This window comes from Acomys minous, assembly GCF_964271855.1.
Source record: "Acomys minous genome assembly, chromosome: 12".
NCBI classification, from domain to species: Eukaryota; Metazoa; Chordata; class Mammalia; order Rodentia; family Muridae; genus Acomys; species Acomys minous.
Genome location: NC_140493.1, coordinates 17,696,903 through 17,713,749, shown reverse-complemented (window position 1 = coordinate 17,713,749; position 16,847 = coordinate 17,696,903). Strand labels below are relative to the sequence as shown.

The 16,847-nt window shown below is 53.1% G+C and overlaps 1 protein-coding gene across 1 annotated transcript in view; it reads right to left on the bottom strand.

The window, feature by feature from the left end:
• KIAA0930 overlaps positions 1 to 15,357 on the bottom strand; it is a 41,530-nt gene extending 26,173 nt beyond the window's left edge. Inside the window, exon 1 of the mRNA XM_084749782.1 lies at positions 15,138 to 15,357. Within this exon, the coding sequence (XP_084605908.1) occupies positions 15,138 to 15,342 (205 nt within the window). The 5' untranslated portion in view covers positions 15,343 to 15,357. The remainder of the gene's footprint in view (positions 1 to 15,137) is intronic.
• Between the last annotated feature and the right edge of the window lie 1,490 nt (positions 15,358 to 16,847).

Genomic DNA, 16,847 nt, shown 5'->3' with positions numbered 1-16,847 from the left:
CAGTAGTGTTTGTTCCTTGTGACGGTAGCTCTGTCCTCAGCTCCTGGGGTGCATCTGCACACTCCCCCAACTCCAGGCTGCCTTTGATAGGTTGCACCTTTCTGGATGCTACGTGCTATCTGCACCCTGGGGTCAGATCTCTGCGGAGTGCCCACTCTGATCTGATCTTCACTCACATGACAGGAAACTAAGGCTCATGACCTGAGTCACCAGTCAGACGTGCCACTGTTGCTCTGTGGCAGGATCAGACCACTGCCCTTACACATCTGCCCGCAAGGCCACACCTTCGACCCTTTGCTCCAGCCTTGTCATGGTGATTTCTCACATCCTATCTGTGAAGGTCCTTGTACTTTGTTGGATACAGGTCACTGAAGGCAGCCATCAAATATGATGTTAAACACATATGGTGCATACCCAGAGACTCCATAGCAAATTTAAACACACACCCCAAAACCACCATCAGCAAGAACACAAGGAAAATATTCAGAACCACTTCACAGCTAGGAAACCAGGTGCTGACGTCCAGGCTGCCTGCAAGGTCACGATAGATGCTGGGACTCTGCAGCCTGCCCTAGCCAGGGAGTGTGTGGGCTTCCTCCGGAGCGGCCAGTTCCCACAAAGCTGTCTTTATGCTCCCTCTGCAGTTCCAGTGCCACAAAATCACCCACATGACCAGCACGGCACGGCACCTGCCACATTACCACCCAAAGCCTGCCTCCAGACCACTGATGTTCCCTGGCACATCTCACAAACTGAGAGGTCCCCAGATGCGAAACCCGCCCCCCACACATACACACACAACCGGGTTCACCACTATGCTGAGTTTTGTTTCATGCAGAAAACTAGCTCCACAACACTTCACAGGGTGCCCTGGCCCGATGGGAGTGGTGAGCTAGCAACCCCAGCACCTCCACCACCCTAGGCTGGAGGTTATTTATCCATGGACCAATCACTATTCCCTCCTCTGGCCCTACAGGGCAGGAGGTGAGTCACAGAACCTCAGAAACCCAGAGACTACCCTCTCCAGCCAGAACAGCCAACCCCTGACCAGTGCAGAGGCCAGGAGCCAGGCTGGCAACTAGGGCCTCAGTGTTTATGTATTTCTTCACCCTACTCTCTGTGCAAGGCTCTGGCCAGAATCCTGGCACCCTAGCTCCATCCATGTAGCTGCATCTTGTCTACACTGTGGCCAGCACCAGCATGCTGCAGGTTCTGCAGGCCCAAGTGCACCTAACTTCTCCAGCGTGCTCAGATAAAGAACCGTCACACAAAACAGGGCTCTGCACCCTCAGACCTGGGCAGACCCAAGTGCAATCCAGCGCTGAGTCTTTCACTAACTTCACTCCCTTTGAGAGGAAAACAACCCCAAACACACCTTTCCCACCACCAGGTGGTCCTTGCCGGCTCTCTCCACACCAAGCAACTTCCGCCTCCTGCAACGGCCCCACTCCATCACCACTTGTCTTTCGGATCCCTGCTCTGCTCTCACTTCTGCAGCTGCCTGCCCTCTGAAAACCAGGGGCTGGGTGCTTCCCCGTGTGTCAATCCAGGAGAGGGCCACCCAAGAAAAGGACAGGGCATCAAAGGCCCCTCTAATACAGATGGATCAAAGTGTGAGGATGGGCAGGCCATGGCTCCAAATCCAGGAAAGTTAGGTGCCTGCCTAATGCTGCTACGAGAGCCTGAGCAACTGTCTCAACCCCTTTTAGTCACACTTGTTCCAGGGGCCAACAAGCTTGACACTCCCCCACAGTACAGGTCAAGGAGAGCTCTGTACTGCTCAGAGCTCCCCAGGGAGCTCATAGAACTCTCCCGGGTGCACAGGCTCCCCTGACACAGCCCTTGGACGAGGGTGACCTCAGCTGAGCACAGCTGAAGCACCAGCTGAGGCTGACTCATCCCACCAGGTTCCCTGCGGGGAGAGGACTCCCAGGAGGACTGGGGCGGAGAGGTGGTAGGAGTGTGTGTGTGGGGGGGGGGGTGCAGAATACTCTAGGATCCCAGCCCCACCTCCCTGGTTGGCGTGATGGGGATCTCCTGACTCAGCAGCCCAGGCAAGCGAACCCTGGCTCTGCCTGAGGTTCCAAATGCGGAGCCCCAGCTCTCACAGAATAGTAAGACTTAGTTCCCGGGTGCACAGGGTAGAAATGTGCCTCTCATTTGTCCTCAAGCACACACGCGGCACTACTGACGCCCGACCCCCACCCCCACCCCCCCAGCCTGAGCAGTAGCCCTGCTGGACAATAGAGCTTTCCACAGGCAGTTAGGGTTTTTAACAGTCCTTAAGAGCCCAACAGGCGGGCAGGCCGCGGCTGCGGTGGTGGTGGAGGCGGCACAGGCCTTAATCCCAGAACCCAGGAGACAGAGGCAGGTGGTCTCTGAGTTTGATCTACACAGTGAAATCTTGTCTCAAAAAAAAACACAAAAAGGGGGGGGGGGAGCACATGTGCATAACAGGTTTCAAACAGAAATCCCAAAACTCCACCTGGCTCTTCATGCCCGAAAACCACAAGTTGAGGGGGAAGGAACTAACTGCAGTCCCCACAGAGCATCTCTGAGATGCCAAAGGTCTAGTCTCTCTCCGAAGGTAGCAGCAGCAGCCTAGCTCTCCCTGAGCCAAAGAAACCTCTTTTCCCACTGTGGCTGCTGAGAGAGACGCCCCACTCAAAGGCCAGCTCCCCAAGACCTCACACTCCCTCTCCACTCAGGAGGCCACTTCACCAGCTCAACACCCAATGCATCCCCTCACTCTGAGTTCCTGTGGGGGTGAGATGGGGTACCTCCCACTGAGCTGGCACAGTGGAGCTGACATGGCACTGAAAGGGGCACAGGTGAGTGTGGGGAGGAGCCTGGTGGCAGGATTCTTGCCCTCAAGAATGGAAGCAGGAGGCTGGAGAGATGGCTCAGTGGTTAAGAGCACTGTCTGCTCTTCCAGAGGACCCAGGTTCAATTCCCAGCACCCACGGGACACCTCACAACTGTCTGTAATTCCAGTTCCAATGGATCTGACACCCTCACACCAATGCACATAAAATAAAATAAATTAATTTAAAAAAAAAAAGGAATGGAAGCAGGGAGTCGGGGCCATCCCTAAAGTGTCAGGAAAAGGCTGACAGGGTCAGGAGGATAATTCCTGGAAGGAGAACAGAATGAAGGAGTCCCAGGAACCCCTCTGAGTTACGAAAAGGAGCGAGGATTACTAAGAGTCTTGGGCCTTCTGCTCTGTAGGCATCAAGAAGACCTTAAAAGTGAGACCAACTGAGCTGACAGGTGGCTGCTATGGGCCAGGCAAACAGATGGAGGCAATGGCGCTGCAGCACCACTAGCATCGCTGAGTGAACGTGGGGGAAGGCAGGCCACCTCCAGGCTTGTGGCCTGGAACACACAGAGGGCGTTGTGAGAACTCTCCCTAGGGGAAAGGAACCAACGCTCTATGCCTTCCTTATCAGGCCCCAGGACGCACCCAGGGACGCCTCCACCAAAGTCCAGCATGGGGAACCAATGAGTCTTAGGGCTACTTACAAAGAAAGCACAGGTAACCCCAAAGTAACCGCACTACCAAAAGTCTCTCCATGGCTGTACAGATCGAATACCCCTCAGTTAGCTTCCCATACGCATACTCCAGGGAAGGAGCGATAAACATGTGTTTTTGTTTAGATCACAAGTGGGAGATGAGAAAAAGACTTGTGAGAGAGCAGTGATGTTTATCCCCTTAGAAGTCGAACCACCGTGTGGGGGAGATTGGTTGTTAACCAGCTGAAAAACATCCTTGAACAAATTCTGAGAGGAAGTATAAATGTGAGCCAAAAACAAGAGGTGGGGCCTTTGGAGACTTGGGATAGTTTTGGCTGTTAATTGCTCCACTTGAAGATGCTCCTAGAGAAAACCGCTCAAGGGAAGGCTTTGGGGCTCCAGCTCTGGCTGAGGTTCCAGGTTCTGGTTGCTCCAGGTTCCAGCAGAAAAAATCCTGCTGATTACACCAGGAGAATCGTTCCTCGGAACTGATATCCTTACGGTTTCATTATTGTATTCTTTAATCTCCTTTTCCTATTGTCTAGGTTAGTCGGGTTATAAGTGGGGTACTCTCGGTTAATAAGTTCATAATAAAATATATTTGCTAAGAAAATTGAGCCTACACTCCAGCACTTCCCAAGACCAGGGGGATATTTCACTAATATCAATTCATATTTTTATCCAACTACCTTCCTCTAAGACTATTATGTGCTTTCTTTGTTCGTTTGAGACCAGGTCTCACTCTGTAGCCCAGGTTGGCCTCACACTGGCAGCAATCCTTCTCAGCTGCTGAGATTATAGGTGTGAGCCACCACACCGTACAACTACCAAACTTAATCATGAAAGCTGAAGCAGACAGCTTGAGGCCTTCAACTTGAGGGAGACTCTGAGCCACATGAAACATCCACTCAATAAGCCTGTATGTTTTTCTTGAGTTCATCTGCTACAATACTGGGATCTGAAGCAATGATCCTAAGATGGGAGAAGATTGTTCATTGCCTAAATCAGCAGTGAGCCCTGGATGTCTGGGGATGTCAGGGCAGGTCCCACAACGGCATGGACCAGACACAGGGCAATAGAAAGAAATGACAGGCTTTGTGAGAGGCCGCCCTCTGTATTCCTGCTCAGGCACCTCCCTCTCCAGCGAGCTCTGTGTTTTTGTAGGCAGGGCAGATCACAGTTCAGCTCTGCATCCTTGGCTTAGCAGCCATGAGCTATGCAAGTCAGACACAGCAACAGCCTGTGCACTGGAGGGCAGGGTTACGGCTCAGCAGGTATAGTGTTTGCCTAGAATGCGCAAAGCCTTGGGTTTCACCTTGGCAACACACAGAAGCCAGCGTGGTAGTCATCAAAAGTTCAAAGTCATCCTCAGCTGCACGGAGAGTTTGAGAAGAGCCTGGGTCACACTAAGAGCCTGTCTAAAAAAACCAAATTAACAAAAATACCTTGGCTGGTCAGGCAGGACCTGCAGAAGGTAAGACTCTCACAGGTACAAAGATCTCTTGTGGCTGCTGTTGTAAAGGTACCTATGAGGCAATGCTCTAGAAAGATCAAGAAGATGCAAGCCTAACCCCCAAACCGCCTCAATCACAATTTCTGTGCTATCAGCTATAGGAACAGCACCTCCACAGTGAGGACAGATGTATGCAGGTGAGAGCCCCTGGCAAAGGTTAGGCTTTTTCTACCGTCTATAGGTAACCCCAGCTGTTGAGAGAAGACAGCTTTGGGTTCTCCTTTCATCCCAGGTGTGGAAAGTATTGTCTACATTCAGAGCCCACCCAAACACTCGGGGTTCCGTAGACAGTAACCTCCATCCAGCAAAGACAAATATCTACTCTCCCTTTCACCTCCAGCCACTTGGCAAGCAGACACTAGTCATTTGTAACAGCATTAAATAGCATTTTTTAAAAAATATTTTATTTAATTTTAATATATTTCCGTTGGTGTGGGAGTCTCAGATGTTGGAATTATAGACAGTTGTGAGCTGCCATGTGGGTGCCGGGAATTGAACCCGGGTCCTTTGGAAGAGCAGGCAGTGCTCTTAACAACTGGGCCATCTCTTCAGTCCCTGCCTTCCCTTAAATAGCATTTTAAAGCCTCAAGGCCCTGTGTGCTGGCTCACACCTGTAATCCCAGTCCTTGGGGTGGGGGTGGGGGTTGGGGGGGAGCGGGGGGGGGGGAGAAGAAGTAGGAGGATCCTCGGGATTAAGGGCAGCCTGCTCTACATGTACACCACAACCCTTTCTCAGATAAATAAATAAACCCTAAAGGCCAGCTGGGGCTGTCTTACCTCTTTCCAGATAAGAGGCTTTGGAGCTGGGGAGATGGCTCAGTCAGGAAAGTGCTAGCTAGCTGCATAAGCATGAAGATTTGGCTTTCAGGAGGGCAGTGGTGGCACATGCCTTTAATCCCAGCACTCAGGAAGCAGAGGCAGGCAGATATCTGTGAGTTTGAGGCCAGCCTGGTCTACAAAGTGAATTCCACAGCAGCCTGAGCTACACAGTAAACCCCTGTCTCAAAAATAGTTACATAGACAGACAGACAGACAGACAGATAATCAGTGTTTCATCCCAAGCACCCATGTGAAAGCTCAACATAGTGACATCACCTGTGACGAAGATCTCTTAAGCTCACTGGCCAGCCAATCCAGCCAAAGAGGTGAGCACCAGATTTGGTAAAAGAACCTGTCTCGGGCTGGAGAGATGGCTCAGAGGTTAAGAGCACTGCCTGTCCCTCCAAAGGTCCTGAGTTCAATTCCCAGAAACCACATGGTGGCTCACAACCATCTATAATGAGATCTGGTGCCTTCTTCTGGTGTGCAGGTGTACATGAAAAAAGAGCACTATATACATAAATAATAATAATAATAATAATAATAATAATAATAAGAAGAAGAAGAAGAAGAAGAAGAAGAAGAAGAAGAAGAAGAAGAAGAAGAAGCTGTCTCAAAAAAATAAGATCGAGAGTGACCGAGTAAGACACCTCCAGTGGATCTCTGGCCTTCATAGCATTCTTACACATGCACTGCATGTGCACAATCACACACATGTCTGCATAAGAGGACTACAGAGGAAGAGAACCCCCAGTGTGAGCTGATAGGTCTCTTCTCTAAGCCTGGACTACATACACTAGGGGTCCTCACAGGTTAGACAACTCCAAACCTACCAGCCTAAACAAGCCTCCCCCACCCCCAACTCCAATGGCTGCCTATCCCGGGACAGTTGGTAAACACCACCCAGATGACATGTTCCTGTCCACCCAGCCTTGGACATTCCTGAAGCTCCTCCCATGTCTATATACTGTGGTCCCACTTTTGCCTGTGTTTAAACAAAAGAAGCTCCACCTACCTAACCACCAATGCGCCTCGGTCTCCTCACCTGCCCAATGGGGCTCCAGAAAGGAGTGGTTAGGGCCAGGCATTTCTGATTTTGCCAGCTCTCAAGGTCATGTCTGTGTGAGTCGAGTCAGTCAGGATCCTCTCCGGGCCTCTTGTACCTCCCTGCCCCCCACATCCCCTGCTGGTGACCAAGCTAGGCTGGCTGATCTTCCTGCTGCAGCCTACATCTTCCGACCATTCTGAGTGCCTGGCTCAAGCTAGAAGCCTGCAATATTCCCTGAGGGTGGCATCCCTCACGAGCCCCACCTAGACACTACCTACCTAACCCACCCAACCCTGGTGGGACAGGAGGCCCAAGACGATGGCTCTAGACTGCGTGTCCCTCAGAATGGTGACGGCCAGCAAGAGGGAGTGAGCAAAGTGACAGCTGTGGCAAGGGAGGCGTCACCGACATCCTGCCACTCCTGTGCCATCGATGAAATGGGGAAGGGACTGATAGCGGGACAGATCAGTGGTCACTAACCCTAAGTGTTGCCCTGATCACACAGGAAAGATACATCCGGTCAGAACATGGCCGAGGAGTCCTCAACATCATTGTGAAACAGGCCAGCAGCCCACCCTCAGAATCCAAGCTGGTGTGTCTGCCTCACCAGGGGTCCCGGCAGTTGCTCTGCAGGAAGCTTCCAGGGTTACAGCCAGTTTGCCAGGACAAGACAGGCTCTACTTCTCTGGCAGGGTTTGAATGCTGAGTTGAGAACTCTGCCCGCTAGAAAACTACACCCAAACCCAAGATGACAAAAAGACCACTCAATGCTCTGGGCCCCATTTTTTTGTTGTTGTTGTTGTTAGTTCTTCTATAAAATATGGAATCACAGCCGGGCGATGGTGGCGCATGCCTTTGATCCCAGCACTGGGAGGCAGAGGCAGGCGGGTTACTGTGAGTTTGAGGCCAGCCTGGTCTACAAAGCGAGTCCAGGACAGTCAAGGATACACAAAGAAACCCTGTCTCAAAACAAAACAAAACAAAACAAAACGAAACAAAACAAAACAAAGGAAGAAATGAGGCATGGCTTCCAAGGCTGCCGACTTAGCAGCCCCAGGTGAGGTGCAAGAAGTGTAGCCAGGAAAGCAGAAGGGAGGGGCAGCTGCTGCTGGGTATTGGTGCGTCAGCAGTTCCGGAGGGAACCAGGTGGATGTGCAGGTGTGGATGGGGAGCCGGCATGGGCTGTGTGTGCTCAGAGGCCCAGCTCCAAGGCTTCAACGTCCTTAGCTGGGAACAAGGGGGCTCTGGGACCCTAAAGCAGGAGCAAGCCTGAGATCCCAGGCAAAGATCACTCAGGTGAGCAGAGTGACTTGAGAATCACAGACTGACAGGATGCCTGGCTAGGAGCCTCATCTGGTGCCAGCTCCTTCCTCAGCTCCATGCACACACCATCTCTCCATGTGAGAGCGTCCTCGGCTCCTTGCACACACCACCCCTCAGGACAGGACTCTTCCCAGCCTCCTTGCGCCTACCACTGCTTACCTATGGCAGCTCATCACCTTCCAGTCTGCTTTGTGCCAATGGTTTAAAACATTTTTCCTAGCCGGGCGTGGTGGCGCACGCCTTTAATCCCAGCAATCGGGAGGCAGAGGCAGGTGGATCGTTGTGAGTTCGAGGCCAGCCTGGTCTACAAATTGAGTCCAGGACAGTCAAGGATACACAGAGACCCTGTCTTGAAAAACCAAAACAAACAAGCAAACAAAAAACCATTTTTCTGTGGGGTAGTGAGCATCTGTCCTCTAGCTACGGCCCTAGCCTGGCCCTTGGAGGTCGGACTCTAGAGAATGGTCTCTCAGGCTGCTGGGTCAATACAGAAACCTGTTAGTGGAGCCAAGCTAACTTAATAACAGGATGAAACCAATTAGGTAAATTGTGGCAAAGCCACTCAACTGTTGCTGAGTGTTTTAATTTAGAATATTTGGAGGTGGAACAACAGAGGCTGTGTCTAGGGAATGTCAAGTAAAAATATGAATAAGAAATTTTCTATACAGGACCTAAGTGCCTAGAAAAAAACTAGAAGGCCAGGCATCTCTGGGTACAGGAACTAAGGGTTGTATTATTTATACTCCAGTTTTCCAGGTCCCAAAGCTATATATATATATATAAATGTAAAATTAGAGACTGGGTCTCATTAAGCAGCCCAGGCTAGCCTAAAACTTGGTGGGCAGACTGGACTAGCCTCACTCAAAGTGATCTTCCTGTCTCCAAGGTTGTGGGATACGTTGCATTACAGTTGCATACCTCTGCACCCAGCAAGTTTGCTTAATCTTTTTTTTTTTTTAACTTTTATTTATTTGTTTGTTTATATATTAGGATATCCAGACCTGGTTGGTCTGGAACTCACAGAGACATGCTTGCCTCTGCCTCCCAAGTGCTGGGATTAAAGGCATGCTCCACCATGCCCCAGTATATTAGCTTTTTTTTTAATTGGCTAGATTGGTGACTTGGAGTGTGCTTTTTGTTTTGTTTTGTTTTTCAAGACAGGGTTTCTCTGAGTGGCCTTGTGTAGCCTTGGCTGTCCTGTCCTAGACTCGATTTGTAGACCAGGCTGGCCTCATACTCTCAGGAATCCACCTGCCTCTGCCTTCCAGAGTGCTGGGATTAAAGGCGTGTGCCACCACCACCACCCGGCTGGAGTGTACTTTTTAAGATGGGTCCTATGTGGGGCTTGTCTTCAGTGGTCTTGTGGCTTAGCTGATACTCAGGAGCCTGCCCAACTCCGTGAAGGAGACAGGGAACCTCCCAGTCAGAAGCCAGAAAACCAGAGGGTGGGAAATGACTCAGCCTGGCCACAGAGCAAGGCAGTGCAGTAAGTATTCTCACCCATTCCCGGTGATGCCAAGAAGGCAGGCTGTGGCCTGCAGCTGTGACCACAGCCTCTTTATAGCCCAAGGCCCAGAGCCAGCAGGTGCCCCTGAAGGGCACGGGGGGGGGGGGGGGGTTCCAGCTCACAAGAGCCTCGAACTTGTCCCAGCCCAGCAACTAGCAGAAGCCAGAAAGAACCACAGGCCTTAAAAAAGGCCCAGGAACCAAAACCAGTGTTGCTACCACACTTCCTCCCGCCATGCTGGCCCACAACCAGCAAACTGCCGCTGGGTTGAAGGGTCGCTGCCATTCCAAGAAAGGCCTTTCCCAGTGACTGCCTAAGCTTCCGAGTAGGAAGTCAGCACTTCAGAGGCCTTGCCTCAGCCCACTAGCCCACTCCCATTCTTGGAACCACTTTCCCTTTCTTACCAACTCTATTTCTAGATCCTAAAAATAAATTCTGTGGGCAGATGTCCCCCAGATACCCTTCCCCTTGGGCAGCAGCCCAGCCTGGCTCCACCAGAGCTCATGTTGAGCCCATGCGCGCCACGGCTCACTTCTTACCTGCTGCTTTTCTTCGTTATTCCCTGTTCCCAAAGAGCCTGTCTCCTTTTTTATCTTATTTTATTATTTTTTTTTTTTAATTTTACAGTCAGGATATGGACAAGGGGTTTGGCCAAGGCCCCACAGTCCTCCCTTCCAGCCTTACCTTCCACAGAATCCCCAACCCCAACTTAAGCCCAGTTATCCCTGCCTAGAAAAATGCCAGAAGAGCTGGGCGTGGTGGCACACCAGCACTCGGGAGGCAGAGGCAGGCGGATTGCTGTGAGTTCGAAGCCAGCCTGGTCTACAAAGTGAGTCTAGGACAATCAAGGCTACACAGAGAAACCCTGTCTCAGGAGAAAAAAGAAAAGAAAAAAGAAAAAGAAAAGGAAGAAAGAAAAGAAAAAGAAAAAGAAAAAGAAAAACGAAGCATGCCAGAAGGCAAGCCAGGGTACACAAGGTCCATCCCAATTCAAAAGGTGGTCCCAGGGGTCTGGTACACAGTGGAGAACAGGGCTCACCAGAGGCAGTTTCCTTCCCTCCTTCACCTTTCTCGAACCTTCTCCAGGTTTCTTCTCACTGGCCTCAGCTGGAGTTGGCCAGGCTCTCAGCTTTGTGGCCTCAGGAGAGGCCCTCCTCTCTAGAGTGCACCTTCCTGGCTTTGTAAAATGGGGTGATGGCAGAGCCTGCTTCCACAGGAGCCAAGCCACAACGAATGCTACAGGTGCAAGGGCGACTGGGCACCGAACACTGTGTGCAGAGTTCTATAGGGTAGCACCTGCCCAGGCCCAAAGCCACGCCTACAGAGCTCCCAGAAGCCAGTCTTGGAAAGTACCAAATTCTCAGACACTCAACGCAAAACACTGCTCCAGCGTCAGCTCTCACAGCCCCCTCAAAACTATCCAGCACCTGCTCCTCCAGTCAGCCCCTCCCAGCCTCAGGTCTGCCCAGAGGCTAAGACCATTCACAACCCCGTCCCCTCCGCAGCCCAGTGACTCTAGCTCTTGTCTCTGAGACCCTTTCCTAGGCCCAGCTCAGGCAAGCAACCATGAGCGCCAACCTGGCAGAGCTGTTGGCACACCAAGGACAAGCGCGGATGGGCTTCTGCTCCAGTGCATAGCCTGAACTCAGATGGATCCTGCCGCCTTCTACCCGTGTGGTTGAAGACACAATAAACCCATCCAAACCTGGCTTCCAGGCAGTGCCTTGAGACCTACCTCTTAGGCACACTTCAAGGATAAACAGGAGGAATGGGCAAGCATTCCTTGGGGACGGCAGCACTACGTATAAGTTGAGGACCACTCCACCCGCCATTTGCTAGGCAATGAATCCCAATATCCAAGTGTGAAGCCTCCAAAACTACTCAGCCAAGACAGAGACAAAGGCAGACAGTACGATGTGGGCCCCCACTCCTGAGAACTCACACAATGGTTGGAGAAGCACAGTACATACATAAGAAGGGCCCTGCCTGTGCTGCCCAAGAGAAGTCCCACCCCTAGGAGAAACACTGGACTTCCAGATGGCCGCATCAAAGGATGGGCACTCGCCCACCTGACCCACTCCAGTTCAGGGTGACCAGAGCTCCTCGGGAGCTGCAGAGCCATAAGCATTTTCCTATGGAAGCATCAGGAATCTTACATGGGCAGTCACAACCTTGGCTGCTTCCAGCAGCGTTTTTAACTCAACCTAGCAGAGTTACTTGTGCACCTCTCTCCCTTGAGAGGCGGTATCTTGTGATGAAGCAAGGTCCAGCCTCAAGCCCAGGCACACAAGTGCTAAAAAAAAAAAAAAAAAAAAAAAAAGTTTCCACTGTAGAGGCCATCGAAAAGGAGAGTGAGAAATCAGGTTTGTAGCTACAAAGTGCCTCTCATCAAGGGAGCCAAGGGACCGTCCTTTTGCCGGTAGGCCAACCATCTCATAAGCAGACACAGACTCTGACAGGACAGCAGCTTTCCCAGAGGCTCCATGGCCACCCTCAGAACAACCTCATGAGTAAAGCCACACCCTCGGAGGCCACAGCACAGCCCTGAGTGACAAGACAAGCTTTACTTAAATACTTACATTCATTAATAATAGGCTTCCCGTGTCACTCAGCCATAAAGCATGTGCTTAGCGCACATGGGGGCTCTAGGTTCGAGTCCCAACACCAACAAATCTATCCATAGACCCAACAGGTCATCACAACTAGAAAGTGAGGATGACAAGATGGGACGGAGCCACAGGGCCAAAACAGAAACACAAAAGCAAAACGGAACAAAAATGCAATGCTGTCCCGCAGGCAACTGACTGCACGCTGGGTGTAGATACTCCGACGAGGGTCTGAGTTCCTACGTTCTGGGAGCGTGGGCGCCAACCATCAGGATGGATGGATAATTCCACCATCAGCTCCGGCAGGCTCTGGGATCACTTAAGAGATGAGTCCCTGGGAGATTATACATATTGAGTTAATGCATATGAGGAGAAGACCCTGAATATGCACAGCACATCTCATGGAGTGGGTCCTGGACTAATAAGAAGAACAGGAGCTGGGTGCCAGCATTTCTCTCTCTCTCTCTCTCTCTCTATCTATCTCTATCTATCTCTATCTCTCTCTCCTTCTGCTTCCTGGGGCAGCTGCCACATGTCCAGCGGCCTCAAGCACTGGCTGCCACGATGAACTCTATCCTTGTATTGTGAACAAAAACACCCCTCCCCTAAGTTGCTTCTCTTAGGTATTTTTGGTCACAGCACTCAAGTAACTAAGCAAGACCCTAACCGAACTGGGGTGTGGAAAGAACAGGCTCTTCTAAGAGGCAAAGGCTCCATCCCACCTTGGCCATCCATGCCCTTCACGTGCCAGCAGGGAAAGGCTTCATCTGTTCCCTATGTGTTTACTGAGCACATGTTCCGTATGTGTCCCCACACCAGGCACGGGACCCGAGGTGCTGGACAGTGCCCTCGTGGCTCTTGATTGCCAGCTGGAGGGACAGCCACACACAACTCAATACAATGCCACAGTCCTGCCAATCATCTAGGACAGAGGGGACAGGGCTATGTGACTAGGGTGTGGTGGAGGATGGATTCCAGGCAACAGAAGGGAAGTGAGACTCAAAGGAGAACTTGCAGCACGTGGGGGGGGGGGGGAGCCGAGAGTGAGTAAGCGCGGCTTCCCATGCAGAGGAAACAGCGGCACACAGACATCCAGAGCATTTAATCACGGGAGTCTGGGAACTGGATAATGGACACGGATCCTAGTCTGTGAGGAAGGACCAAAGGCGGGGAGAAGTGACGAGGTCACTGTATGAGCTAAGAGGCACAGCAGGACTGACTGGGGAATATGAGGTCACACTAGCCAAGAGGTTAGCCAGCTGTGCCACTTCCTCGTTGTGTGCCCCTGAGCAAGGGCTCGTCATGGGCGACAGAGTCTATTCCTCCTTGGCAAAAGTGATACTGTATCAGAGTTGAACTGACAGAACATGCGTAGAGCACCTGGCACGGAGTAAGCTCCCAGGTAAGGCTAGGTACCGGGATCCCTGCTCTTAGGCAATCTTAGGGACTGACCCTGCAGGCTGTCTAGGGGGTGGAGACTATAGCAGGCGTGATAAGGCCCTGGGGACAACAGAGGACTGTGCAGAGGGGAGTGTGAAGGAACTACCTGAAGCTGTTGAGGTCTCAGAGCTGAGGGGCTTGCTACAGATGGGCCCCAAGACCCTCCCAATATTCAGATGCTCTGTGCCAGCTGATAGCTGGCCCTGAAAGGCAGGGCACACAGTAGGTGCTCACATACAATGTGTACCAAGTCCATTAATGAAGATACTCCAACCCAGTTAGAAACCACTCTCTGGCCCCACCTGCTCAACAAGAGAATTCCACTCAAGGCGAGCTGTGCTAGACCCTGCTGCCTGAGAAGGCCAGGTGCCACACAGGCCTCCTTCAAAAAAGAATTGAAATTCACTTCCTCTCCCCACCAAGCCTCCAGGGCGTGGCCTGCCAAGGGACCCTCAGACCCCGTCAGCACGGGTTACTCTGTGGCCTTAGCGGGGTGCACTTCCACTTTGGAGCACTGACAAGATTCTAGAAGGCTGTCGCTTCCCTCAAAAAAAGAACCCAAGCCTAGCCTGGGAGGAAGGGGTGAGGGGATACCGACCACATTGGAATGAAGTCATTCTTTACATGAGGAAGGGAGGGGTCTTTTTACAGAGAAAATGACAAGCCCGAGACTATAGGGGAGAGGGCTCCTGCCACATGGGTCTCGGCAAATGCATCAGTAATGCATTACCTCACATGCAAGAAGACCCCACCCACACCTCAGTCCCAGACCCCTTTCAAACAATGAGACCCACCCCCACCCCACCCAGCAGATGAATGACTCCTCAGACAAGAATCACACGCGGAGAGGCTGCAGCAAGCCTTGATTCCTGTGCCAAGTAGGTGGGGTCAAGGGGTAGAGGCCCAACAGGTCCCTGGTAGAGCTAATGGACAAGAGGGCCTTTGGAAGCGGAAAGACAAAGGCTACAGCAATCAGGAGACATAGCCCTCTCCATGTGGGCTGGGGATATGGTCAGGACACACTGCCTTTCGCTCTGGACCAAAGGCCTCCCGAAATCTCACGCCCACACTCCTGCAGCAGCAGTGGGGCCCCAGATCTTCCAGAAGGAAGAATAGTTTCAGAACCACGAAGAGGAAGGAGGGGCTGGGACAGGCATCCTGACAGTCAGAAGGAGACCGAGACGCAAAAGACACAAGACTCGGGGTTCTGTGGCACCGAAGAGAGACTGAGACTTGGGGGTCCCTAGAGACAGAGCCCAGGGCCGTGTGGGCGCACAGAGGACAGGGAGCACGGGGGGGTGGGGGGGGAAGACGCGCGGAGGTGGACACGCGCGGACACTCGAGAGCGCGCCCGGTGCCGTCACTCACCCAGGCCGCAGACCTCGCGGCGTAGGCTAAGGCGACCGCGCTCCTCGGCTATGGCGCGCAGCATGTGCTGCAACGAGCGCTCCTCCGCCTCGGCGCCGTCCGCCGGCTCCCGGGAGGCCGCCGGCTGCGCGGACGGCCCAGTCCGGAGCCCCGCGGGCGCGGACGCCGAGGCACAGGCCCGGCCCGGCGGCCGTGCGGAGGCCATGCCGGGCCCCGGCTCATCGCCCGCGCCGCGCCCGCGGGGGGCCCCGGCACGCCCCGCTGCCCGCGCCCCGCCGCCGCCCGCTGCGAGCACCAGTGAAGCCACAATCCGCTTTTGTGCGCGTCGCCGCCGCCGACCTCGGAGCACAGGCGAGCACTGCGATTCTAAGCTCCGCCACCGCCCGCGCCCGCCCGCCACCGCCCAGGCTCCGCCCCCGACACGGGCCCGCCCCTAAACTCGCCCTTTCCCCGCCTCCCGCACGCAAGGTCCCCGCCTTGCATTCTCAAAGCCCCGCCCCGATCTCCGGCTTGGGCGGTGAGTCGCCCCTGGTCCGGCCCTCTCTCTTGGCCCCGCCTAATTTCTTGCGGCCAGCTTCCGCCAACTTCCAACGCCCACCACGGCCTCGCTGCAACCTGTCGCGTGATGTTCTTGCCACACCATTCCGACACCTTCGTCAGCCTCCTGACCCTCCCTGTTGCCCGTGTTCCCCACCCTGAGCCCACCTTCTCCCAACCCCACCCTGTCGTCCCCCGCCACCTCCAATAGAGTCACGCCTCTGAGCCGCCCCCTCAACCGCGCACCGATTTTGCGCTTTGTCACCGCCCTGAGCATTTCCTCCTGCCTCCACACCATCTCTACTTATTTCTTCCTGAGCCTAGGTTCAGCTGAAAACGTGCTTCACAAAACTCATCATGAAGTTAACCACCTCCGAAAGGTGGTCTCCGGGGGACCACGGGTGCAGAGCAGGAAGCCTCGGTTTCCGCTGTACACTGGGGGAGGGGATTGGGGAGTTGCTCCCTGTCTTAGCTCCCGTGCTGATGAGGTGTGCAGAGGCCAGAGGTGGATGAGGTCAGCTTGCACGTGATCCTGATGAAGGCCAAGGGCCAGGCTGAGCATCCATGCCTGTGCTAAGAGAGGAAGGTCTGAGGATCAGCTTGCCAGAGGCTGAGTTCTGACCTCACCCTGTGGTCCTTGCCCAGCACTGGGGTAGATGGCCATGTACTTAATACTGGTACCAGCCAGCTGCGTGTCAGCTCCCATGTCAGCTCCTGCAGTCATCCTACGCATAAGGTTCTGTCGGCTCCGACTCTCAACCGCGTCTAGAATACCTTTTTCACATTCTCCTATTGTTTTCTCCTCTCCTTTGGGTCCCAGTATCCTCAATTCTGTTTCCTCAAACCCACACCTTGCCTGGCTCCCCTGTTCTATTTCTCTTCGCAGCACCCTTACCTCTCCGTATCACGTTGCATAGCTACAGAAGAAGGCTTCAAAACCTCGCCAGGAACCAAATCACCGGGGCCCCTTTACCTTGAACTTCCAGTCACCATGGTGTACGGTGAGGACAGAAACACCTGTTGTTTAAGCTGCCAGTCCGTTGCGTTTTGCCAGTGCAGTTCAAACTGACTAAGGCACTATGTGTTCCCCAGGCCTGTCTTCTGACAGCCGTGTTCCCAGCATCCCATAAACACAGGCTGTGTAATGGAGATTGGAGAAGAGAGGCCTTGGGA